We start from the raw sequence: 26,342 nt of genomic DNA, 5'->3' as shown, positions 1-26,342 counted from the left end.
CACACAAACACTCCAGACGTGTCTGCCCTGCAGGTGCTGCCCTCAGGTCGGGAAAGCTCAGAGGAATCAAAAGCATCAGACGCTGTTCTAAAGGGTTTCCCAGCTGCCTTTAAAAGAAAATGGGAATTTTTTTTTTCTTTTTTTTTTTTTTTTTCACAATGCTCCTTCTGGCCTCTGAGAGCCCAGTATAGGATTTGGGGCTGCTGGTGGGATGAGTTCCTGCTGTTTCCCAGCCCAGCCTCCTCACTCAGACCTGCACTTCCAGCCCCGCTTGCCATCAAACCACTCCTCCTAAATCACCACTCGAAGCTGAATTTAAGCAAAAAAACAGGACAAGCTATAGCAAATTGTGGGAGAAATGAACAGTGCTGTTTGCTGACGTTGTGATCCTCAAGGCAGAGCCAGTCCCAGGCGCTGCCACCTCCCCTCAGACCCGGTCCTGGGGTGGGGACACGTCCAGGCCAGCGCTGTGTCCCCCGGAGCTGGCCTGGGCGATGCTGCTGGAGGTGGCCAGGAAGGAGGAGTAGGCGAGGTCAGCTTCCTCCTTGGAGCTCTGGGAAGGACAGGAGGACACAGTCAGGGCATGGGCATGGGCAGTGCTTTGTGGATATCCCAGGATAACATGGGGACACTGCAGGAGTGGGATAATCCAGTGGCTCACACTGGTGCTGATGTGAGCATCAACCCCAAAAGCTTTTAGGTTTGGCATTCCTTGGCAAGCCTGTCCCTGGTTGTTGGCATCCAGCCCCCTTGTCCTAAAGCTCCTGGGCTTTACTGGTGTCCTGACAGTTTCCTTGATTGCTCCAGTTCAGCTCCAGGAACTTACACCACCCACACCTCTCCAGGAACTTACCTCACCCACACCCAACCTCTCCTGTTGGTAGGGGCTTTGAAAAGCACAGGCTTGAATGTGGCACCTGCAGCCACTGCCAGATGGGGCCAATGCACCATGATCTTACCCAAGGGGAGGCACAGAAAACTGGGGAAAGGCAGAGATCACAGCAAATCTCAGCCCTTGCAATGGCAGAGCCCTCCCTGCCTCCCCATGCCATTGAGAAGTGGGATGTGATGGTTTCCAGCCATCTGCTCATCCCAGTGATTTGTATTTCTGGTAACAAACCCAACCTTCCTGACACTGCCTGGAGCTGCCTTGGTTTATTTCTTGAAGCAAAGTGGCTGCTGTTGATGTCTGTGCTAAAACAGGGAGTGAGGACAGGGGTGAGCTCCCCCCACCTACAGGGGCTGGATCTGGGTAAAAAGGAGAGCACCTGGGTATAAATAAAACCCCTGGGGGGAGACAGCCCCTTTGGGACAGAGTGCAGGGCTGTGGCCACATCTCCCAGGTCAGTGGCCTCTCTCCTGCCTCCCCTTACCCTTTTTGCCTTTGTTGTGTTGGCAGCATTGTCCGGAGTGTCCGTGGTGGTGATGAACTCTGCAGGCAGAGAAAGGAAGGTGTTGGGGAGGGGACAGAGGCTGGCAGGTGTTTCTGTGGCTTTTGTGGGGTATTTCAGCAAGGAAGGGCTGCCCCTGACCCCGGGGCTGGGCTGGGGTCACTCACCATCCCCTCCCATGGGGGTCTCGTGGGTCTCCTTCACGCTGTTGCTGGCACTGAAGTCCCTCACGCTCTCAAAGTCTGACATGCTGATGTTGGTCCTGTAGCTCCCCACGGACACCAGGTCTGGTGGGAGAGAGGAGGAAAATCCCTCAGGTCTCGCTCAGAGTGGGTGGGAGCACATAAAGAGCCAAACCCTGTGTGCCAGGTGATGCTGTGGCACAATGGGCAAAGCCCACAGAGGGCTGGGCTCTGCCTCAGCCTGGACACTCTGGGAGCTGGAGCTCTCTGGATGGGTCAGTGTGAGGAGCAGGGGGTTGGAGCTCTCTGGATGGGTCAGAGCAGGGAGTTGGAGCTCTCTGGATGGGTCACAGGAGGAGCAGGGGGTTGGAGCTCTCTGGATGGGGTCACAGGAGGAGCAGGGGCTTGGAGCTCTCTGGATGGGTCAGAGCAGGGAGTTGAAGCTCTCTGGATGGATTAAAGCAGGGGTTGGAGCTCTCTGGATGGGTCACAGGAGGAGTAGGGGGTTGGAGCTCTCTGGATGGGTCAGTGTGAGGAGCAGGGGGTTGGAGCTCTCTGGATGGGTCAGTGTGAGGAGCAGGGGGTTGGAGCTCTCTGGATGGGTCAGTGTGAGGAGCAGGGGGTTGGAGCTCTCTGGATGGGGTCACAGGAGGAGCAGGGGTTGGAGCTCTCTGGATGGGTCAGTGTGAGGAGCAGGGGGTTGGAGCTCTCTGGATGGGTCACAGGAGGAGCAGGGGGTTGGAGCTCTCTGGATGGGTCAGAGCAGGGAGTTGAAGCTCTCTGGATGGATCAAAGCAGGGGTTGGAGCTCTCTGGATGGATCACAGGAGGAGCAGGGAGTTGAAGCTCTCTGGATGGATCAAAGCAGGGGCTTGGAGCTCTCTGGATGGGTCACAGGAGGAGCAGAGACCTTCCTGCCCATCCTGGTGTGGTACCAGGAGAGCAGCTCAGCCCATTTAACTCAAATGAGCTCAGGACCTTTAACTCAATGCTGCTGCTGTTTCTTGAGAGCCCAGAGAGGCAGGAACTCACCAGATCTCTTCAGCTGCCTGTATTTGACAATGGCAAAAGCTGTCACAACAATCAGGATCAGGCCAGCAAGAGGGCCCAGCACCAGGGCCAGAGTGTTGGAGCCATGGCTTTCATCAGAGCTGGAGCAGAGGGAGAGGGATGTCACTGAAAATGATGCATGTGAAAATCCAGCAGGCTAAATTTGGGTAGGATGGTAATTCTGAGTGAGCATGGTGCAATTCAATCAATGAACTGGATTCTAGCACACAGAATAAAACCCAAATAAAAATATAGGCTTGAGGTCAGGCTGAAACAGCTACATCAGCAGCTGGGTTATAAATACGTGAAGGAAAATTCTCTAATATCAACAGAACTACTTTGTACCTGGAATTTCTAATAATTTCCTTCTGATACTATTTTCTTGAATTGGAGATTAATTGTGAGTCATCTTGCCCTTTGCTGTCACTTTTTATCTTCTCTGACATTTAGAGCAAAGTTCTTTGGGGACAAGATTTTTTGTGTGTGTTGCTAAACAACACACACAGGGTGTACAAACACAATGGGTTCATATAAACCCCACAAAAATGATAAATGGCATGGGATGGAGAGAACCAACCTTTCTGGGGCAGCTCCTTTTCGCACCTCAGCGTCACTGTGGGCTCCTCCTGGGGGAACAGCTCCAGGATCATGGCTGGAATCAACATCCAGGAACTCTGGGCTGAGCTTGGCATCTCTCCCTGTGTGTCCCAAGGAAGGAGAGGGGTCAGAGAGCAGCAGCAGGAGAGCTGCACACAAAAACTGCTGGGATGTGTTTGGACATGGAGCTGCTGTTGGGGGTTTGGCTTTCCATGAGAGGCTCTTCAAAAGGGGGGTTCAAGGCCTGAAATGCTCTCACACCAAATAATTTACTGCGAAAATCTCAAGTAGGATCTCTCTGCCAATGAACTTTTGAAAAAGTCTTGCATTTCTAAGTTCTGCCTCTAATATTTCCAGGTCAAATTTTACCTCCTTGCTTTGCTTTTATTCCTGGCTCTTTGCCCACCAAAAGCAAAGGAATGGGGCTGTTTTACCCTATTTTCACTTTGGCCATCACCCACTTAGGATGGGTAAATATCAGATACCCAGGGCTCTGTTCTTTCTCTGCTTCTAACAATATTCCTTCCCCCAAAAGCATTTCAATTCCAAACTACTCCACCAAAGCTGAGACTAAACCCCTTGCTGTTGGTGTCAGCCTCTACTGCTCCTTCCTGGTTTCATGTTTATTAAGATAAGAAGTTCCCTGGAGCAAGATCTCTGAACTTGATCAGTTCTTTGCCTGAAAGGTGCCAGATGTTGCCTAAACTAAATAAATATATTATAAAATAAATAAAATGCTATTATTAAACATAATAATAGTATATAATTATAAAATAATAGCAATAATGATTAAAATAACATAATACTTATATATAATTAAATATAAAAGTAAATAATATATTATAAAATAAATAAAATATTATTATAAATTATTACAATATTATATATTATATTTTAAATAATAATAACAACAATAATATTAAGTAATAACATAATACTTATATATTTAAATATAAAATTAAATAAATATATTATATAATAAATAGAAAATTGCTATAAAATATTAACATATTTTAGAATATAGTAAAATCATATCAATTATTATTATTTAATAATAAATTATAATAGAATTAACTATGTAATTGTTACATAATCATAATTAATATATAATTTATGTATTATATATTATATATAATTATAATTAATTATATTATTATGTCATTATAATAGCTTATATAATTAATTATATAATTATGATTATAGATTTTATAATAATTCTATGATAAATTATTATTATATAATAAATATAGTAATGTAATTATTATATCTAATTATAGATAATAATATAATATTATTTATTAAGAACAAAAATAAAATATTATAATAATATTATTATACTATAATAAAATATTATATTAAAAATAATACAAATTATTATTATTTCATATTATATATAAAATAATATTATATAAATATAATATTATTTTATTAAAAATAAAATATTCCATTGTAATAGAAACAATTAATCAGCACGGGGTTAAAAGTAAAATTGCTGTAAAAAGAGGTGAGTTTTGGACTGAAAGAGGTTTTTTACGACTGGGAAGTCAAAACAGAGAGACAAAAACCCTGAAGGCACAGAGCGCGGAGCCGGGGAGCTGCGAGGTGCCCGCGCTTGTGCTTTGAGCTGCTGCAGCCTAGCGGCGGTGGGGAGCCCTGCTGGGCCCGGGGAGCAGCAGGGACAGCAGCAGGGACAGCAGCAGGGACAGCAGCAGGGACAGCAGCAGGGACAGCAGCAGGGACAGCCGGCCCTGCCCGGGGCTCACCTGCGCTCACCCGCAGCTCCACGGCCATGGTTTCCCCGAAGACCCCGTTGCGCTTCAGCCCGCACCAGTACCAGCCTTCATCTTCCTCGGCCACCGGGCCCAAGCTCAGCACCACCGTCCTGGCGTTCGGCTCACAGCCGTCCCCCGGCTGTGGCAGCCCCTGATGCTGCTGCTGCGCTGGCAGCATGGCACAGCCCGTGTTGTTCCACCTGCACCAGTACTTCTCGTAGGAGTAGTACTTGCAGGGGTAGCAGCAGGTTAAATTCACCCGCGAGCCCGCCTGTGCCTCCACTTCCTTCTTTCCCGTCAGTGCAGGTTCTCCTGTGAAGGCAAACGGGACATCGGGGCTGGGGGAGAGCTTTCAGGGCTGGGAGAGGCACTCAGCAGGTGGTGATGCTGCTGGGGGTAAATTAATATTTATTTAAAAGTAATATTTTAAATAAAACCCCTGGGAGGAGACAGCCTCGGGACCCTCGCTCCTTGAGACAGCCTTGCCCCCTTGGGACAGAGTGCGGGGCTGTGGCCACATCTCCAGGGCAGTGGCCTCTCTCCTGCCTCCTCTTAACCTTTTTTGCCTTCCTTGTGTTGGCAGCACTTTCCAGCTTGGAAGGAAAGTGCTCCTTGTGTTGCTAAATTAACATTTAAGGTGCTGTTTATGGTTGTCTTTGTAATAGATGATGTGTATAAATTGGTGCTGAGGCTACACTAATCTCACCTGGTGAAAATCCGGGCATACCAAAGGAGGGTTCTGGGAAATTCCCTCTGATGAGATTTCAGTGATATGCACCAAGATCCTAGCCTGAATATTTGTCTCCAGAAATGTTCATTCCAGAGGATTATTTGTCTGAGCAAACCCCAGCAATATGCATTCATCATCGATAAGATAAATATGTTTCCCCTAGAATGCATATTGCAGGAGATTTTCCTCTAACAGTTTGGGAAACACTCAGCAAGAAAGGAAAAACTACATGAATATGCTAAAAGGATAAAATCAACAATAAGAAAGCAAGAAACCCTTCCTGGCAGCCCTTGAAGCTTAGAAATGTATAAAAAGACTTTGTGAGAGCTGTCTCTTGGTGATGTAGGGAGGAGAAGAGCCAGAATGCCCTCCCTGTCTCACCCAACCTGGTTCAGCGCTGATCTGATCTTTGCTTGTGGCCTTTTTGTATTGTATTTTAATTATGGAATAAATTCTCCTTATTAATCAAATTGGCTAAGTCGTTTATAACATCTTCTTGTAAGGCTTAAGAAATATTTCATGAGAGTTTTCTGCCAACACATTCCCACAAAACCGAACCTTCCTGTCTCAGGTTTAAAGCTGCTGGGGTGAGTTCAGGCTTGGAGCTCACATCCCTTCCCAAAAAGCCAGATTGCTCCCTTGGGGTGGTTCTGTACAGAGAACTGCCAGTGCACAGCTCTTACCCGGCACAACCGTCAGTTCTGTGGATGACTGCTGCTCCCTCAGTTCATTTGACATGCACCAGTAAGTGCCTTTGTCCTTCTCCTGCAGCTGGTTCAGGATGATGGTGAGGGTTTTGTTTTCGGGGTTCTCGAACATGGCCACTCTTCCTTCGTAGGAGTCCTCCACGCGCCCATTGTTGTCTATGATTGTGTTACCACATTGCCTGCCCTTCTGCTTGCACCAGAACCTCGAGGAGGAGTTTAGCAGAGGGTCATAGAGGCACTCGAAGCTTGCTGAACCTCCAACTTTTGCAGTTATGTTGGTCTTTAGGTGAGGGAAATGTTTGTCTGTTGGTAAGAATGAAATGAGCAGTTACAAGAGTCTCACTTGTGTCCATGGGGCACCCTCCCAAGGAAATCAACATTATCAGATCAAACAAAGCTGCTATGGCCAAAGGGAGCCCAGGCAAAGCTCAGGGGTGCAAACACCAGGAGACTGTCATGGCACTGGTGGGAATTCATCCTAAAGGGTCAGTCAGGCCTTGCTTTTTCCCAAATTCACTGAGTGTTGTTGGCTTTGTGGACAGATATTCCAAAGCTTTGTTCTCTTTGCTAGAGGGACCATCAACATCTGTCAGTTTGAGATTTAAGGATCTGGGGGCTTGAAGAGACAGCTTGCTTGCCTCAGACTGGGGGGGTGGAACTTGTCTGCTGGAGTTTTGGGCTGGGGAACGGAGCTATCCACGTCTGGGAAGGTGAAATCTGGGTACAAGCTTCATTTAGTGATGGTTTAGTGCGTTACAGGCGGTTAAATGGATAGAAATAAGTATATAGATGAGAGAATAGGATAATAGCAAAGAGAAATTCAAGTTCTCGCTAAATAAAGTGACACTGCAGCTGATGCTTCTGCAAAGCAGGAGAGAGGAAGGGGAAAACACTCTGGGAACAGCTCACCGTCATAGATAAACACGTCCAGCTCCTTCTTTGTGCTGTCCTTCTCATATTCACCGGCCCCACAGTAGTACAAGCCTGCATCTTCCCAGTCCATCTGAGTCATGGTGACACGGAACGAGCCTGGAGGGCTCTCAAAAGTCAGCTGGAGTCCCCCTGGGACATCTTTGTCCTGATAGCTGTTGATAATGTTCCTGCAGCCATCCTTCTCCTTCTTGCACAGGTATTTCCTCATCTCGGCCGTCTCCTTCCCAAAGCCACAGGTCACGGTCCAGGTGCTGCGCAGCTTCACGTAGAAGAGCTCAGCATCCTCAGGAACAGGTGGGGCTGTGCACAGAGACACTCAGGGGGTGAAATGAGCCCTCCCTGAAAGCACCTGCAGCTCCCACACACCAGGCAGGCCAGAGGTGAAGCCTTCTTTAAGAGGGAGAGGGGGAAAAACTCAAAGAAAATGGTATTGTAGGGAGTAAAATATTGGTAAAATCCCAAGAAAATGGTTTTTGAGGGAGTCCTAATATTGGTAAAATCACCAATTGGTAAAATACCAAGAAAATGGTATTTGAGGGAGCCCTAATATTGCTAAAATACCAAGAAAGTGGTATTTGAGGGAGCCCTAATACTCGTAAAATACCAAGAAAAAAAACTGAAAGAAAATGGTATTTGAGGGAGTCCTAATATTGGTAAAGTACCAAGAAAATGGTAATTTGAGGGAGTCCTAATATTGGTAAAATTACCAATTGGTAAAATACAAAAAAAAATGGTCCTTTATGGAGTCCTAATATTGGTAAAAATCCTAAGAAAATGGTATTTGAGGGAGTACTAATATTGGTAAAATCCCAAGAAAATGGCATTTGAGGGAGTCCTAATATTGGTAAAATCCCAAGAAAATGGTATTTGAGGGAGTACTAATATTGGTAAAAATCCCAAGAAAATGGTATTTGAGGGAGTCAATATGGGTAAAATTACCAATTTGTAAATTAGCAATTGGTAAAATACCAAGAAAATGGTATTTGAGGTAGTCCTAATATTGGTAAAATTCCAAGAAAAATGGTATTTGAGGGAGTACTAATATTGGTAAAATCCCAAGAAAATGGTATTTGAGGGAGTCCTAATATTGGTAAAATCCCAAGAAAATGGCATTTGAGGGAGTCCTAATATTGGTAAAATCCCAAGAAAATGGTATTTGAGGGAGTCCTAATATTGGTAAAATCCCAAGAAAATGGTATTTGAGGGAGTCCTAATATTGGTAAAATCCCAAGAAAAATGGTATTTTTCGGGAGCCCCAAGGCTGTACTCACCTTCAGCAACGCTGAGGGTGACTCTGAAGGAGAGCCCCCTGCCATTGGTGCCCAGGCCGCACTGGAAGGTGCCGGCATCGCCCATCTCCAGCGCTGAGATGCTGATCAGGAAATGTTCCTCCTGCGGGTGGTCAGTGAGGGTGACCCTGCCCCGGTAGGCAGCAGCCACGAAGTCAGAGGACACCACGGTGAAGCAGCTGGAGCCCTTCTGCCTGCACCAGTATTTCCTGACGTGCTTGTTCATCGGGGTGGGGGGGTAGAAGCATTTCACGGTGACCGAGCCGCCCCGCACGCCGTGCACCTCCCTGGGGCCGAACACGGGGCTGGAGACTGCGGGGAACAGGCTGGGGTCAGTGCCCTGTGTGCCACCAGGCTGTGTGTGCCACCTTGTGTGCCCCGGGGCTGTGTGTGCCACCCTGTGTGCCCCCAGGGCTGTGTGTGCCACCCTGTGTGCCACCAGGCTGTGTGTGCCACCCTGTGTGCCCCGGGGCTGTGCCCTGTGTGTCCCAGGGCTGTGTGTGCCACCCTGTGTGCCCCAGGGCTGTGCCCTGTGTGCCCCAGGGCTGTGCCCTGTGTGCCCCAGGGCTGTGTGTGACACCCTGTGTGCCCCCAGGGCTGTGTGTGCCACCCTGTGTGCCCCCAGGGCTGTGTGTGCCACCAGGGCTGTGTATGCCACCACATCAGTGCCCTGTGTGCCCCCGGGGCTGTGTGTGCCACCCTGTGTGCCACCAGGGCTGTGTGTGCCCCCAGGTCCATGCTCTGTGTGCCACCAGAGCTGTGTGTGCCACCATGTGTGCCCCAGGGCTGTGTGTGCCACCCTGTGTGCCCCGGGTCTGTGTGTGCCACCCTGTGTGCCCCCAGGGCTGTGTGTGCCACCCTGTGTGCCCCAGGGCTGTGTGTGACACCTTGTGTGCCCCAGGGCTGTGCCCTGTGTGCCACCGGGGCTGTGTGTGCCACCCTGTGTGCCCCCAGGGCTGTGTGTGCCACCCTGTGTGCCCCAGGGCTGTGTGTGACACCTTGTGTGCCCCAGGGCTGTGCCCTGTGTGCCACCAGGGCCGTGTGTGACACCCTGTGTGCCACCAGGGCTGTGTGTGCCACCCTGTGTGCCCCAGGGCTGTGTGTGCCACCAGGTCCATGCTCTGTGTGCCCCAGTGCTCTGTGTGCCACCCTGTGTGCCCCGGGTCTGTGTGTGCCACCCTGTGTGCCCCAGGGCTGTGTGTGCCACCCTGTGTGCCCCGGGTCTGTGTGTGCCACCCTGTGTGCCCCAGGGCTGTGTGTGCCACCCTGTGTGCCCCGGGTCTGTGTGTGCCACCCTGTGTGCCCCAGGGCTGTGTGTGCCACCCTGTGTGCCCCAGGGCTGTGTGTGCCACCCTGTGTGCCCCGGGTCTGTGTGTGCCACCCTGTGTGCCACCAGGGCTGTGTGTGCCCCCAGGTCCATGCTCTGTGTGCCCCAGGGCTGTGTGTGCCACCCTGGGTGCCCATGAGCTCCCATGGCAGTGAGGGACACCTGTGAGATAAAGGTGCTCCCCATGATGCCTTCAGATTTTAACTTCTGTATTTTTCAGGTCCTGTTCTGCACTGGTGTAGAACTCTGAGCTGCATTTAGAATGTCAGAAGCTCTTTTCACATTTTGGTCAGACAAAAATCCCTCTGGGCCTGCAACTCAAGGGCACCCTCTGCCTCAGGCCCCAAATATAAACAAAAGTGAATTTTGGGGAGCAAGCTGGGGGTATCTGCCTTCATTACCTGAAGCTGGAATTGCAGAATGTGCAAACAGACCAAAACTATTTCCCTCTGAGAAACTTGTGACCATTGCCCATTTTGGGTGTAGCCTCATGGGAGGCTTCATCTGCCCTTAATGTACCGGAAGGCTCTTCATGAAATACATCCACTTTTATATTTTTTACTTTTTGTTTGGCCTCTGTTTCGAGAAACTAAAAAAACTGTTTTTGAGAAACATTGTCTATTTTGGGTGTAGCCTCGTGGTAGGCTTCATCTGCTTTTAATGTACCTGAAGGGCCTTCATTAAATACATCCACTTTTATCCTTTTTACTTTTTATCTGGCCCTTGTTTTAAGAAACTCCTGACCATCATTGATTTTGGCCCTTCATGAAATACATCCACTTTTATATTTTTTACTCTTTGTTTGACCTCTGTTTCAAGAAACTTGTGACCATCATCCATTTTGGGTGTAGCCTCACAGAAGGCTTCATCTGCCCTCAATGTACCCAAAGGCCCTTCATGAAATACATCCACTTTTATATTTTTTACTTTTTGTTTGGTCTCTGTTTCAAGAAACTTGTGACTATTGCCCATTTTGGGTGTAGCCTCGTGGTAGGCTTCATCTGCCCTCAATGTACCTGAAAGCCCTTCATGAAATACATCTACTTTTATCTTTTTCTCTTTTTAAGCCTGTTGCAGGCACCACCCAGACCTTCCTCCTCCTTTCCCAGTGCCACCCCTGGTCCTTGGCCACCCCAAAACCTGTGCCCCATGCAGGTGACACTCACTGGCTGCCTTGGGGAGGTGTCTGCTCCTTACAGACCCAGCTGGGACCAAGGTGAGCAGGAAGAGGAACGCCAGTAAAGTCATTTTTCTTGCATTCCCTGGAAAAAAAATGCGGAAGACATTGAATAATCACATTTGCGAAACGTTAATCATCCAATAACCTTCGTGCTTGGAGGATCTGAGGGTTGTGGCTATGTGAAGTAGAGAGAAATTTGGTTTTTAATTGCTCCTGTTGGGGAATTGGATGGGAAAAAGGGAGTTAATAATATTCTTGTTCTTGCCTGGGTTGCTGCACAGGAACAGGACTGCCTGTGGATCTTATCCCAGCACCCCAATATTCCCTCTGCCACAGAATTCCTGGCTGGAGCCTGTATTTAGTGACTCTTTGTTTCCCTGCTCTCTCCAAGGACACACAAAAGAGAATAAGGATGATATTTTCACCTCTACTCTTTAATTCTTTCCTCAGCTGCTGAGGAATTAAATGAGCTGTAGGGATTTACCTCCAAAATCAGATTTTATATGGATTTCCTGAGCACACCTCTTGATCCACCTGCCTGTTCCAACTTCATAGAAGCCACCCACAGGAGCTGATGAGAAGTGCCAAGGAAAACCCTTATAAACAATCAGAGCAATTTGATTTCAGGGCGTCAAGTGACACAATTTTATTGAGGGTAATTCCCGGCAGAAGAAAAAAGCTTTTATTTCCCTGTTAAGATGAAAGGTGTTCTGTTGTGCCTCTTCCTTGTATTGTGATTTCTCCTTGCTCAATGGCCACTTGTCCATGGCTAATAATTAACTCACTGAGCATGAAAAATTCGCTTTCAAACACATCCCAGAAGTAGCCAGCAAGGCAAACATAACAAATTCTGCACAAAGCAAACAAGGTGGCACAAAGAGAACCTTGATGTTTGCTCCTGGCTGACAGCAGCTCCTCTGCCTGATGGTCACCTCACCACCTCCTGTGGTGCAAGCAGGACCCAGCTCAGCCTTGCCCAGCTGGGCAAAGTTGAAATAATCTCTTATTCTGATTTCTTCTAAAAGTTCAGCTGGTTTTGGGGTACAGCCCACGTTGTTCTGTCAGGTCTGGAAGGGTTACCAAGATCTGTGCCCACCCAAACCAGGGGTTCCTGTGCTCTTGCACCACCAACACCTACAGCTCTGAGCTGTCCCCAGCCCTGTTTTCTCAGCTGCTGTTAAAATGTAAATGGAAAAATTACAACATAATGACCTTTCCTCTTGCTTTCCAACTCAGCACAGTTAATTTTGTTGTTGTTGTTGTTGTTGACTTCATGTAGTCCTGAGAAGGACTGACACTGTTATTTATCTGTTTTGATTTACTGCTGGACTCTAAGCCTCACTGCAGCTCCACTGGGTGACAAGGACATTTTACACATTTTGTGTGTAAAGCCCTGGGGAGGGCAGATGCCCTTCAGCCAGTCCCTCTTTATAGATGTGTTTTTACTGTCTTCACCCTTAAAACTGGCTGATGGTCATTTCCAGGACACTTCTCTGGACGTGGGTTGGGACCATCACCTTCCTCTCCAGTGCTCTTCTATGCCTAAATTTTTATATTCTCCAGGTTTCCAGCAGCGGTGTTCTCTGGCCAGGCTGGCTCTTCCAAATCTCCTCCATTACAGCACTTTCCCCATATTTCTGTTGTGCTTTTGGGATTCTGTCAGTCCTGGGGAGAATCTTCAGATTTATGATGATTTGGGAGAGACCAGGACCTGACCCCCAAGCTGTGCAAACTTAAGCCTGCAGCTGCTCTCTCTGAGTATGGAGCACCAGAGTGCAATTCCCAAATTCTGCTGAATTCCTGCTGCAGGGATTGCCAGGGATCAGCCCAGTCCAGCCCATTAGATATTAACTATTGCCCCTGACAATGACCAATGTCAAGGCCATGCCATGAAGGTTTAATTGTGACATTTGTCACTCCAGCCTGGGATCCCTTCTGGCTTTTTGTGGAATGTTTGCTGCTATTCAAATAGTTGAGAAATAATAGCAGAGATGTAATATATTGCATATATTCTATATATTTTATAGATAGGTAACATTTCGCCCCTCAAATCCTTTTGACCCATGGGTAAACTGTGCAGATACAAATTGTTGTGGAGAGAGTTGTGCTGTGAGGAGGTGCTGGAGGCTTCTGTGCCCTGAAAAAGTGCACAGCAACAAATTTCATCCTGGATTATTCATATCTTCCACTGCCCATCAAGGTCATTTCTGATCTTGCCCTGTCATGGGTTTTATTTGCTGCAGTGGAATGGGGAAAAGCCACCAATCCATTTCCATGGGGTGAAGAATGATCAATCTACTTCCAGATAAAAGATTGAGCTGACCAAACATGTGCAGAAAAGAAACTTTTCCAGTTCCAAGCAGATGCCTCCTTTATGATACTGAGAGAATAAATAAGAGGGGCTCGTTTGGTGATGCACTGAGCAGAAACAGCTGGGCAGAACTTGCTGAAGATTATCAGGGTTTACCAAGAAATTAGGAGTTTTTAGGAATGCCTGCAGTGCTTGGGACCCTCTGAACTAAGAATGTTTGTGTCAGTTAAACATATGAGCAACTTATTTCAGAAAAGAAATTATAGAATAGAATAGAATAGAATAGAATAGAATAGAATAGAATAGAATAGAATAGAATAGAATAGAATAGAATAGAATAAGCAGGGAGCTCTCATGGCAGGGACTGCATTCCCAGCTGGGGTTGTGCTGCTGGCCCAATTTTATGTTCCTTTCAGCTGTTGGATCCACTCTACACTAACCTGAGACCTGATTTTATGTTCCTTTCAGATCCTCCATGCACCCACTTGTTGTTTTTCAGATCAGACCTTCATGGTTCATTTGTGTCTTGGGCTGGAAAGTGACCCCAACTTCAGCACTATTAAATTTTTTTAGTTTAATTCTCCTCTGCCTGCAAGGAGCAGGAGCATCCCATGGCCCAAGAGCACAGGTTCACCTCAGTCTGGAGGGATGGATGGTGCCACTGTGGATTCATTAACAACTGCAATTAGGTGATGTTTATTTGTAATTCAGAAATGTATTATGTCTATAGGAATGTTCCCTTTGCAGAGTAGGGATTCAGGTGTGTAGAACCCACACCTTCACTGAGTGGGACAGGGCTCTGCCAGGCTCCTCTGATTTCATTTTTAGGACACCACATCCAGTCCATTAATTTAAGCTTCAGGTTCTACTTATCCTTCTGTAACTGTACAAATTTCTCAGGGAGCTTCCAAAGCAGTTCCTTTAGGACACAACTGCAGCAATTCTCTTCTAAAATTTCAAAATCTGCCTGTTGGGGTTCAAAAGCCAGTAATGACCTCAGGCTGAGTCGCAAAATTTAGATTATTACAGTAATAATTACTGACTTTTCTTTCCTGTGTTAAAACTTAATGCAAATATTGTAATGATAATTTATGTTGGGTTTTTTTTTTCCCCCAGAAATTAAATATTAAAAATCTGCTGCAGAGAAGAAACCATAGCTGCCACAAGCCTGTTCCTATGGTTCTTCCAGAAGAAATCAGCCTCCCACCAGTGAGCTCTGAACATGAAATGGCTCCAAATCGCTGCTTCCCTCCCGTGTGAGGAAGGCTCCTCAAAAGTGACTCAAGACTCGTGTTCTTCTCCTTCCCCATCCCAGCACGGCCCTACCAAAGGTTGTGCATTCCCAAAGATGCCAAAGCAGCATTACTTACACTCCAGGCTCCTCCTGGCACTTCTCTCTTTCCCTCTCAGGCTGACCCTGGGAGCTCTGTGAGTGTCCTGTGTCCCCGTGGGGCTGTGGCAGTGCCAGCCTGCTTTAAATACTCCCTGCACCTTCAGCCCTGCCTTTCCACCTGTTGTGCCTTAAAGGAACAACATCCAGCAGCGCTGCCAGGTGAGCTCTGCCCACTTGGGGCTGGACGCCAGAGCCCAGACACTGCCCAGCCAATGCCCACACACTGCCCAGCCAGAGCCCAGACACTGTCCAGCCAAAGCCCAGCCCATGCCCAGTCAATGCCTGGTCAGAGCCCAGCCCATGCCCAGCCAATGCCCAGCCAATGCCCACACACTGCCCAGCCAATGCCCAGCCAATGCCCAGACACTGCCCAGACACTGCCCAGCCAATGCCCAGCCAAAGCCTGGCCAATGCCCAGCCCATGCCCAGTCAATGCCTGGTCAGAGCCCAGACACTGTCCAGCCAAAGCCCAGCCAATGCCCAGACACTGCCCAGCCAATGCCCAGACACTGCCCAGACACTGCCCAGCCAATGCCCAGACACTGCCCAGCCCATGTCCAGCCAATGCCCAGCCCATGCCCAGCCCATGCCCAGCCCATGCCCAGCCCATGTCCAGCCACTGCCCAGCCCATGCCCAGTCAAAGCCCAGTCAAACCCCAGCCAATGCCCAGCCCATGCCCAGCCATGCCCAGCCAATGCCCAGCCAATGCCCAGCCAATGCCCAGCCCATGCCCAGGCCATGCCCAGCCAATGCCCAGCCATGCCCAGCCATGCCCAGCCCATGCCCAGCCAAAGCTCAGCTCATGCCCAGTCAAACCCCAGCCAAAGCTCAGCTCATGCCCAGCCATGCCCAGCCCATGCCCAGCCCAGCTCTGCTGTCCCTCCAGGCTGTCCCCTCTGGTCACAGCCACCCCAGGGCTGGGGGACTCCCAGGAAAGCTCCAGGGCTCCTCCTCCTCCTCCTCCTTTGGGAAGGAGCTTGGTGGCTCTGTGGGGTCAAGCCCCTGGAGAGTTTTGGGCACCTCCGTGCCAGCTTTTGCCCAGGCAGGACCTGAGCAGCCAGGGCAGCTGTGATTCCTTGCTCTGCCTCGTTTCAATGATGCAAAAGCAGGAATTCCTTCTGACTGGGGGGCCAGTCTCACCCACTCAGTGAAAACTGATGTGTTTGAACAGGATGGCAGCTCCTGCAGTGCCTGGGAGCAGCAAGAGCCCGACCCAGAACTGGGATCTTCAACAGATTTATCAGATCCTAAAGCCAGCCTTGGAAGTACCTTTTGTTTAGCTGAGGGTGGTGAGCTCCATTTTTACTATGAATGTGCAGCTCTTGGGGTGAGGAAGGAGCTCTTGGGGTGAGGAAGGAGGTCTTGGGGCAAGGAAGGACCTTTTGGAGTGAGGAAGGAACTCTTGGGGTGAGGAAGGTGCTCTTGGGGTGAGGAAGGAGCTCTTGGAGTGAGGAAGGAGGTCTTGGGGCAAGGAAGGACCTTTTGGAATGAGGAAGGAACTCTTGGGGTGAGGAAGGTGCTCTTGGGGTGAGGAAGGAGCTCTTGGAGTGAGGAAGGAGGTCTTGGGGCAAGGAAGGACCTTTTGGAATGAGGAAGGAGCTCTTGGGGTGAGGAAGGATCTCTTGGGGTAAGGAAGGAGCTCTTCATGTGAGGAAGGAGCTCTCGGGGTGAGAAATGATCTTTTGGGGCGAGGAAGGATCTTTTGGGGTGAGAAGGGATCTTTTGGGACAAGGAAAGAGCTCTTGGGGTGAGGAAGGATTTCTTGGGGTGAGGAAGGAGCTCTTGGCTGTCTCTGTGCTTGGTGGGGATCTTGGACAGAGAGAGCAGCCTCCACCACCTCTCCTGGATGGGAACAAACCCTGATCCTCTCCAAGCTTCCCACCAGAGCTGCTTCCCTGGGCATTCAAAACCCTCCCCAGGTCATGCTGGCAGGACTTGTTTGGTCTCGTGGCCACCACTTGTGCTGGCTGGCCCATGGTGGCCACAGCTGTGTTTGCTCTCCTGGAGCTCCCATTCTCCCAGGCACGGATCCCAAGGGATCAGCTTCCCTGCTGGACCCTGCAGAGGGATGGAAATGTGCTTTTAACACCTTGCAGAGGAAGGTGGCGTGGCCTTGAGCAGAGGAAAACCTCGCAGAAATATGGGAACTTCTACCTGCTGGTGCATCTCAAGGAGCAAAAATTAATCCAAGGTGAATGAAGATGGTTTTTTTTAAAACCAAACCCCCCTTTTCACCCTCAAGGTTTCCAGTAAAACCAACCCCTTGCCTCATGCAAATATATTTGAAATGTATTTCCTTGCTTTAGCACACGAGGAAGCTTTTCCCTGCCAAGTCCCAGGTTCCAAAGCATTTTGGCATCTCCAGAAAACAAACAACCTTCGGATTGCTTTTATTTGGGGAGTGCAGATTGCAGCACGAGCCCTGATCTGAGCGTGGAACCAACTCTGCTGCTCAGGGCTGGGCTGTGCTTGGGCTGAATTTCAGCTGCTTCTGAACCCGTGGATATCCCTGCAGCAGAGGGGAAGGAAAATCAGCACTTTGGGAACTTGGGTGTCTGAGAAACTGAAATGGGACGTGGTTTATGTGTAGGAAAATTACTCTATGGATCAGGATTTTTAAAAGCAAACACAGAAAATCCTTATTTTTTGAGCAGCCTAATCCTTTCCAATTCTGTGATTCTCTGATATGAGCAACCCTGAAGCCAGGAGAGGCAAAGGAAAAATGTCATTTTGGGAATGTGGGTGTCTGAGAAACTGAAATGGGACGTGGTTTATGTGTAGGAAAATTACTCTATGGATCAGGATTTTTTAAAAAAACACAGAAAATCCTTATTTTTTGATCAGCCTAATCCTTTCCAATTCTGTGATTCTCTGATATGAGCAACCCTGAAGCCAGGAGAGGTGAAGGAAAAATATCACTTTGGGAGCATGGGTGTCTGAGAAACTGAAATGAGACGTGGTTTATGTGTTGGAAAACGACTCCTATGGATCAGGATTTTTTAAAAAAACACAGAAAATCCTTATTTTTTGAGCAGTCCGAGCCTTTCCAATTCTGTGATTCTCTGATATGAGCCACCCTGAAGCCAGGAGAGGCGAAGGAAAAATGTCATTTTGGGAATGTGGGTGTCTGAGAAACTGAAATGAGATGTGGTTTATGTGTTGGAAAATGACCCCATGGATCAGGATTTAAAAAAAAAACAAACACAAAAATCCTTATTTTTTGAGCAGCCTAATCCTTTCCAATTCTGTGATTCTCTGATATGAGCCACCCTGAAGCCAGGAGAGGTAAAGGAAAAATATCACTTTGGGAGCATGGGTGTCTGAGAAACTGAAATGAGACGTGGTTTATGTGTAGGAAAATTACTCTATGGATCAGGATTTTTAAAAACAAACACAGAAAATCCTTATTTTTTGAGCAGCCTAATCCTTTCCAATTCTGTGATTCTCTGATATGAGCAACCCTGAAGCCAGGAGAGGTGAAGGAAAAATGTCATTTTGGGAATGTGGGTGTCTGAGAAACTGAAATGAGATGTGGTTTATGTGTTGGAAAATGACCCCATGGATCAGGATTTAAAAAAAAAACAAACACAAAAATCCTTATTTTTTGAGCAGCCTAATCCTTTCTAATTCTGTGATTCTCTGATATGAGCCACCCTGAAGCCAGGAGAGGTAAAGGAAAAATATCACTTTGGGAACTTGGGTGTCTGAGAAACTGAAATGGGACGTGGTTTATGTGTAGGAAAATTACTCTATGGATCAGGATTTTTAAAAGCAAACACAGAAAATCCTTATTTTTTGAGCAGCCTAATCCTTTCCAATTCTGTGATTCTCTGATATGAGCAACCCTGAAGCCAGGAGAGGTGAAGGAAAAATGTCATTTTGGGAATGTGGGTGTCTGAGAAACTGAAATGAGACGTGGTTTATGTGTTGGAAAACGACTCCAATGGATCAGGATTAAAAAAAAAACACCACAGAAAATTCTTATTTTTTGAGCAGTCCGAGCCTTTCCAATTCTGTGATTCTCTGATACAAGCAACCCTGAAGCCACAAAGGTCCTTCCTTCCCCACCCCTCCCCAGTTTTACCTTTCCCTCAGAGAAACAACCCACAAACACTTGGTTTCAGGGGCATTATTTTATTCTCTCTTCTGCAAACCAGGGAGCAATTTGGGCAGAGTGGGGGTTCAGCTCTCAGCAAAGGGGATTTGGGTTCTGAGGAGTGCAGGGGGAGGTGTTGGGGGCTTGGCTTTCCACAGAGAAAATTCCCAGCTCAGGTACCCAGGGGCTTTCACAGAAGGTTCTGGCTCAAGTCTTCATCAGGCACCTTGAAAAATAATTTTTCTCCATAGGGTAACTGTAAAATAATGAAACAGAAGAGAAGCTGTGATCTGGCATTGCCTCTCTCTCTGGTATTTGTAGAAGTAATTTCATAGGTATTTCTGGGTTTATGCCAAACTTGGTACTTAAAATTATATTTTAAAGAGTTTTGAGAACAAAAAGGTGGAAAAACCCGGGTCAGAGGGGACTTCTGGAATCAACCTCCTGCTGGGTTTGGAGAATTATCCCAGGCTTTACCTCAACCCAGACTGGGGTAGAAAAGGCACAAATAATTTCTGGGTTTTATTCTCCACTTTAGGAGGTTTTTCACAGAATGTTGATAGTTTAGTTGATTTTCAAGGTTTTAGGGAAAGTGTAATTTTTCTTTCTATTATTTATACTTAGGACCAGAAGACCCCTGTTGGCTCTGAGTGCATTGGAGTGAGAACATGAAATCACCAAATTTCTGAGCCACTATTCCACTAATTTTTTTCAGTGGAGTCCTTTTTTACTGATACGAATTCCTCCAGATTAGATACACTTTAAAATATTTTCTGAGATGATTTTTACAGGAGCTTTTCTCTCAAAAGAAAGATCAACAATCTGAGACTCTTACATAGAAGCTGGTCATCCTGATATTTCCAAGGATAGCAGAGATTGTCCTGCACAACAGAACAAAAGAGAATGACATGGTTGCAACACTGTGGACAATAATTACTTTTGTATAATGCTGAGGAAGGAGATAAGAAATCAGAATTTACTGAAAGAGGCAGGAAGTCAGATAACAGCTTTACTGCTTGCAATCAAAAATTATAATCTACCCTACAATAAATATATACATATTCTTGATTTATTGTAGGATTTAATCCAAGTCTTATGAAATCCATGCCTTAAGGATTCTTGGGAAGGAGTAAAGGCAGGAGTTTGGCAGCAGAATGTGATTCTTGGGCTGTGGGTTGTGATTCCTGGACTGCAAACCTGCTTTTCCTCACTAAACCACAAATCCCCTGCTTAAAATGTCACTTTATTCTCTTTTGTCAAGGGAGAGGACACCTGCAGTGCCAGTTTCAGCAAGCACCCACCTACATTTGCCAGAGCCCATCCTGAGTTCCTGCTCCTTGCCTGGCCTCGGGTTCTCCTCCATCCTTTCCTCCTTTCCAGGGCTCAGCCCAGCATGGGCCAAAGCCCCTTCCAGGCTCCCTGTGCTGCTTCTTCCTCCCCCTGTAAAACAAAACACAGGGATGCACTCCAGGGAACACCCCACTAGCACCTCTTGAAGTATTCCAGCATCTCAGACACCAAATTAGGCCATTATTAGGCCATTATTTCACCATTATTTCACAGTTTCCTTCTCGTGAATTGCGTGTTTCCCCTCGCCGCTGTCATCCCCGAAGATTCTCTGTCCCTAAATTTATTCCTGTGGGTATAACATGGTCTGGATTGAGGTAGATGCACCTAACTTTGCAAATCAGTTCTTAGAAAGGAATTTTTGGGCCTGTCTTTTCAGCATGGCATGGAATGAGCTGGATTTGGCCCCAGAAGGTGCCCAGGGTGAAGCCACTCGCACCACACAGGTCCCTCCCTCCAGGGATTTCCATCGCCCACGGAGCCACAAATCCTCCACACACAAAAACCCAGATCTCCATTTCTTTCATTTGCTTGGTTTTTCAGCACGTTTCAAACAAAACCAAACAACTTCTCAAGGACTTTGCTTGCAGGTCCAGTCACGTTCTGGGGCTGCAGGACAGCCACGTGTCTGGGAGATGGAAATGTTCCACAGGTCAGACTCCAGCCCTTGAAAATCACAAGCAAAGCCCTTGCAAAACATCCACTGCAGCCCCAAAAATCAGTTGCCTGACTAATTTACCTGTCTGCTTTTGAAGCTTGATTTTGGCCAGGGTGAGGATGATGATGGTGACGCAAATCAGCAGAAGCAGAGCTGACAACACGACTGGGAGCAGCTGTGGTTCACCTGAGGAGCTGGGAAGATGAAGCACCAGGATTAAATTAGGTCTGGAGTCACCTTTGTGGTTCATACAGGTGGCTGTTTTCATATTAAAGAGTACCAAGGAGCTGTAAACTCTGAATCAAAGCAAAGTCAACAGAGTCAAGGAGAGTTGATCCCAATCATTTGATCTGGAGTTTGGCTTATGAGGAAGTGATTTCTACAGCTGCTCTGTAGGGTTTGTGTTGCCAGCTGAATTAGCCCCTCCAAAGGGAAAATGAGCTGTTTACACAACACAAATTCACAAGCACAGTATGAATTCACAAGCAAAACATCCTTGTGGTGGCTTGTTACAGCCCTCACACTTTTGGAAGCTCTTTTCCCTCTTTCTGCCAGGATGAGGTGGCTTGGGAGAAGCTGGGGATGGGAAGGATGAAGATCCCAGGTGTCCACCTTGGTACTTGGATGAGGATCCCAGGTGCCCATCTTGGTGCTGAAGTGGATTTGGGGACTTTGCCCAGCTGGGTTCTGGCTGGCCCTGCAATTCCTGGAGCAGCTGTAGGATCCCTCCAGCAGGCCTGGCTGGTGCCACAGCTGGGGGAGAAGTTGGAGCTGCTCACAGGAGGGAAATCCTCTGGGAACAGCTTGCACTGGGGTGAGACACAGGAACTGGTGTGGAGAACAACCAGGGAATAATTCCTGCCCAAAACCCTGCCAGCCTTTGCATGAACCTTGAAGCCCAAAGCTCACTCCTGGTTCAACAGCAAGTTCCCAGCACTGCCCATGGGCTCCTGGTGTGATATTCACATTTTCTGAACAGAGAGAGACATAATTCCCTCTCCCAGGATTTTCCTGGGAAGCTGTGAAAGTCTGGGAGAAAGCTCAAAGAAAGAAGAAAATATTTCTTATCTCTATCTGCTACTCCTGTTGTTTAGCATACGTGGAATGTGTTTAGAAATTGCTTGCCAAAGAGTGATTTCTTAATTGGCCACTGGTGATAGTTGCTTTAGATTGATTGACCAATTAAGTCAAAGCTGTGTTGTGACTGTCTAAAAGGAGTTTTTCTTTAATATTATACAGTTTTAGTATAGTAGAATAGAATAGAACAGAATGCTTTATTAAGCTCTTAGTAAAAATTAATGGTGCATTAAAATAATATAATATAATATAGTATAATATAATATAATATAATATAATATAATATAATATAATATAATATAATATAATTAATATAATATATATAATATAATATATATAATATAATATAATTCTTTATTAAGCTATACTAAGAGGTTAATAAACATTAATATATAATATTATGAATAGAATAGAATAAATATAAGTGCTTTATTAAGGTCTTAGTATAGCTTAATAAAGCATTTCTCCAACCTTGTGAAATCACAGAGTCATTACACATTATCCCCTAAGGGTCACCCTGCTGCTACAACACTCCTGGCTGCTGCAGGGCTCGGGAGGGTGCCCAGGGCTGTGCAGCAGCCCCACATTCACCAGGGCTATTGCTCAAACCCCAGCAATGTCCCCAAGGTCCTGGCAGTGTCCTGGGCACAGGGAGGCAGGCAGGAGCACGGCTGTTGACTCTGGCATCTGCTCCAGGGCAGCAGCCAGCACCAGCAGGGTCAGAGACAACTTCAAAGTGTGCATGGACATGAGGTGGCCTCGTGTGGCATTCACATTCTCTGTAAAAATCCCTTTGCTCAGGATTTTGCTCCTGGGAAGCTGAGAAGCTTCAGAGAAAAGGGAAAAAATTCTTATCTCATTTGCTTCTCCTGTGTTTTGCTCCTTTGGAATGTGTTTGGAGCTTGTTTATCCAACAGGTGATTGTTTCATTGGTTTCATGTGAATTATTTTCACTCTTTGGCCAATCAGTGCCAAGCTGTGTCAGGACTCTGGAAAGAGTCAGGAGTTTTCATTATTATCTTTTTAACCTTCTGTCCGTATTCTTTCTGTATTCTTTAGTATAGTTTAGTGTAGCATTCTTTAATATAATCTAGAATCATCAAATAATAAATTAGCCTTGTGAGAACATGGAAGAACATTCATCATTCCCTCCTGCCACGGGGCACCCCTCAAATACAATAGCCTTGCTGCCTCCTCTCCCTTCTGGTGTCCCTGGAGGTGTTTTAGCTGTGCACAACCTCCACAGGGCCCTGGGATGGGGCAGACAGGCTGGAAAACACCAAGGGTGTGCCTGTGGACTCACCTCTCCGGAAAGGTGGCACCTGGGGAGGCTGCAGAGGTGCCAGGGCTGGCAGTGGGCAGCAGGGAGATGGTGCCATGGGTGACAGTGCCCATGGAGGTGTCCTGGGTGACAGTGCCCATCATGGTGCCATGGGTGACAGTGGCCATCTTGGTGTCCTTGGGGACAGTGCCCATCGAGGTGTCCTTGGGGACAGTGCCCATCTTGGTGTCCTTGGGGACAGTGCTCATGGAGGTGTCCTTGGGGACAGTGCCCATCTTGGTGTCCTTGGGGACAGTGCCCATCATGGTGTCCTGGGTGACAGCGTTCATGGTGGTGCCATAGGTGACAGTGCCCATCTTGGTGTCCTTGGGGACAGTGCCCGTGGTGGTGCCATGGGTGACAGTGCCCATGGAGGCGTCCTGGGTGACAGTGCCCATGGAGGTGTCCTTGGGGACAGTTCCCATCATGGTGTCCTTGGGGACAGCACCCATCATGGTGTCCTGGGTGACAGCGTTCATGCTGGTGCCATAGGTGACAGTGCCAATGCTGGTGTCCTTGGGGACAGTGCCCATCCCCTGTGCCCTGCTGCTGTGCCTGGCTGTGCTGTGGCCAGCAGGACGTGGTGCTGTGGCTCCCTCAGGAGTGGCTGTTCCTGGGTCCCGTGAGGAGCAGGTTTCTACAGAGAAAGGCTTTATTAATGACTTCTAAAAATTTTATTTATTATTTATTTATTATTTATTTATTATTTATTTATTTATTACTTAATTATTATTATTATTTTATTTTTTATTTTGAGGCTTTAGTACCCAACCTTTGGCAGGGGCAGTGTGTTTGTTAGATTTACCACAGCTTTACACATTTCACCTGGCATCGCGTGTGAAAAACCACCAGACTCAGGCATTCCTGTTCTCCTGGGAGTGCTGTAAAAGCACTGATGAACACCTGGGTACCTGGCAAATATTCCTGCCTTAACCCCCCTTGCTGTGCCTTTGCCAGAGGAGCTGCTCCATGGATCTGTCTATTTACCCTCTGCAGTTTCTCAAACTGCAAAATAACCTTCAGCTTCTCTTCAGAGCCAAACACCTCCCTGTGCTGCACTTGCCAGGACCAGAACGTCACATCCTGGGGGTTTGCATCATAACTAATCAATAAAATCACCCAAACCTATTCCATTTCTTTGGAAAGCTCAGCTCAGCTCTCCCACCCCTGAAAACCTTCACCATCACCCCGGCTGCTTGCTAATAATGAAAGGAAAATGTAGAATGGTTTGGGGACTGTTGGATTTGTGGGGTGCCCTGTGGCAGGAGGGAATGATGAATCCAACTCCATGTTCTCACAAGGCTAATTTATTATTTTATGGTACTATATTTTATTAAAGAATACTAAACTAAGCTATACTAAAGAATGCAGAAAGGATACTTCCAGAAGGTTAAAAAAATGATAATGAAAACTCCTGACTCTTTCCACAGTCCAACAGAGCTTGGCCCTGATTGGCCAAAGAGTCAGAACAATTCACATGAAACTGATGCAATGAAAATGAAACAATCTCCAAACCCATTCCACATGAGCAAAACACAGGAGAAGCAAACCAGATAATTATTGTTTTCCTTTTTCTCTGAAGCTTCTCAGCTTCCCAGGAGCAAAATCCTGGGCGAAGGGATTTTTCCAGAAAATATGAATGCCACAGAGAACCACCCAGGCCAGGCCACCTACCCTTGTGGACGAGCAGCTTGAGGGGGGCTGTGAGCTCAGTGTGCCCACTCCTGGCCCCACACCAGTACCAGCCTGCATCCTCCTCCCTCAGCTGCCCCAGCAGCACCGTGGAGCTGCTGGACATCTGTGCCCGCCCTCGGTGGGACTCCAGCACGAACCCCTCGGTGTCCAGCAGCACCTGGCAGCTCCCTGCCCTCCACCTGCACAGGTATTTCCTCTCGTGGGTCCCCTGGGGGTCCTGGTGGCACTGGAAGGACACTGAGCCCCCGACGGTGCCGCTGAGGAATTTGGGTCTCCTGGGAAGGGTGGAGGCTGCAGGAGAGGGCACAGAGTTAGAACAGAGTTAGAATTTCATGTCCTTCACCCAGCACTGAGCCCCCCCATGTGTGGGAATCCATAAAATCAGAGGGGTTTGGGAAAGCTGCAAAAGGCCTCAGAGACAGCAGAACTGGGACTGGAGCTAAGCAGGAGCCATGAGATTGGTCAGCAGAAAAATTGTGTAAGAAGTAGAAAAGTAAGGACAAATAGAACAATGGTCTGTGTATTAATGCTTGTCTAGAATAACTCCCTAAGCTGCAGAAAAGTTTATCTAGCAAGATATTAGGAAGTTCTAAGCTTAATAATGGAGTTCTGTGCATTGTGTTTTAAGGCTTACAAGCAAATATTGTATTTGGAATAAGCAAGCATTGTTTAACCAAAGGTAACTGTGCTTATAGTGATTGGATAGAACTCCTGTCAATATAGATTATGTACTATACAGACATAAATACTGTCAATGTGCTTTTGCTTTGTGTGATTGGTCAAAAAACATTTAAAGTGAATTGTAACATTAAGGTCTTGGTGTGCTGCCTGGGATGTGAGCTGGTGGCATCTTCCCATTGTCATAGCCATGTAATGAGACTGATGCTGGAAAATGAACCAGCTCCAGGCACGTTCCCAGCAGTCCTGTCCTGTTTGGGATTTGTACAGAGTGACAGCGAGGCCCCGACTGTGCCACTGAGGAGTTTGGGTCTCCTGGGAAGGGTGGAGGCTGCAGGGAGGGCACAGAGTTAGAATTTCACACCCCTCACCCAGCACTGAGCCCCCCGTGCCCTGTCCTACCTGCGGCCACCTGCAGAAGCACCTCCTGTGGGCTGTCCTGACCCTTCAATCCTTTTGTCCCACACAGATACAGCCCCGAATCTTCCTCCTTTAAGTCGCTGATCAGGACTTTGAAAGCTCCAGAGCTCTCCTGGGGGGTGATAACGATGCGTCCTTGGTACCTCCTGCTCACAAAGCCATCAGAGCTGGCGATGGGAGTGCAGCTG

At 47.5% G+C, this 26,342-nt stretch overlaps 1 protein-coding gene across 1 annotated transcript; it reads right to left on the bottom strand.

The window, feature by feature from the left end:
- Window positions 1–14,864, bottom strand: PIGR (polymeric immunoglobulin receptor). The gene is given in 13 exon segments (XM_071450259.1): window positions 1–553; window positions 1,374–1,432; window positions 1,559–1,678; window positions 2,605–2,697; window positions 2,700–2,723; window positions 3,200–3,264; window positions 3,266–3,320; window positions 4,983–5,303; window positions 6,405–6,731; window positions 7,338–7,661; window positions 8,633–8,962; window positions 11,144–11,239; window positions 14,839–14,864. Coding segments are annotated over 12 exon segments (1,926 nt in total). The 5' UTR covers window positions 11,226–11,239; window positions 14,839–14,864; the 3' UTR covers window positions 1–427.
- Window positions 14,865–26,342: the final 11,478 nt, after the last annotated feature.

The sequence above is a fragment of the Agelaius tricolor genome, unplaced genomic scaffold, assembly GCF_023055355.1.
Source record: "Agelaius tricolor isolate 1412-34295 unplaced genomic scaffold, bAgeTri1.0.p SCAF_30, whole genome shotgun sequence".
NCBI lineage: Eukaryota > Metazoa > Chordata > Aves > Passeriformes > Icteridae > Agelaius > Agelaius tricolor.
The sequence above is the reverse complement of the archived record's forward strand: the minus strand, read 5'-3'. Positions and strand labels throughout refer to the sequence as shown.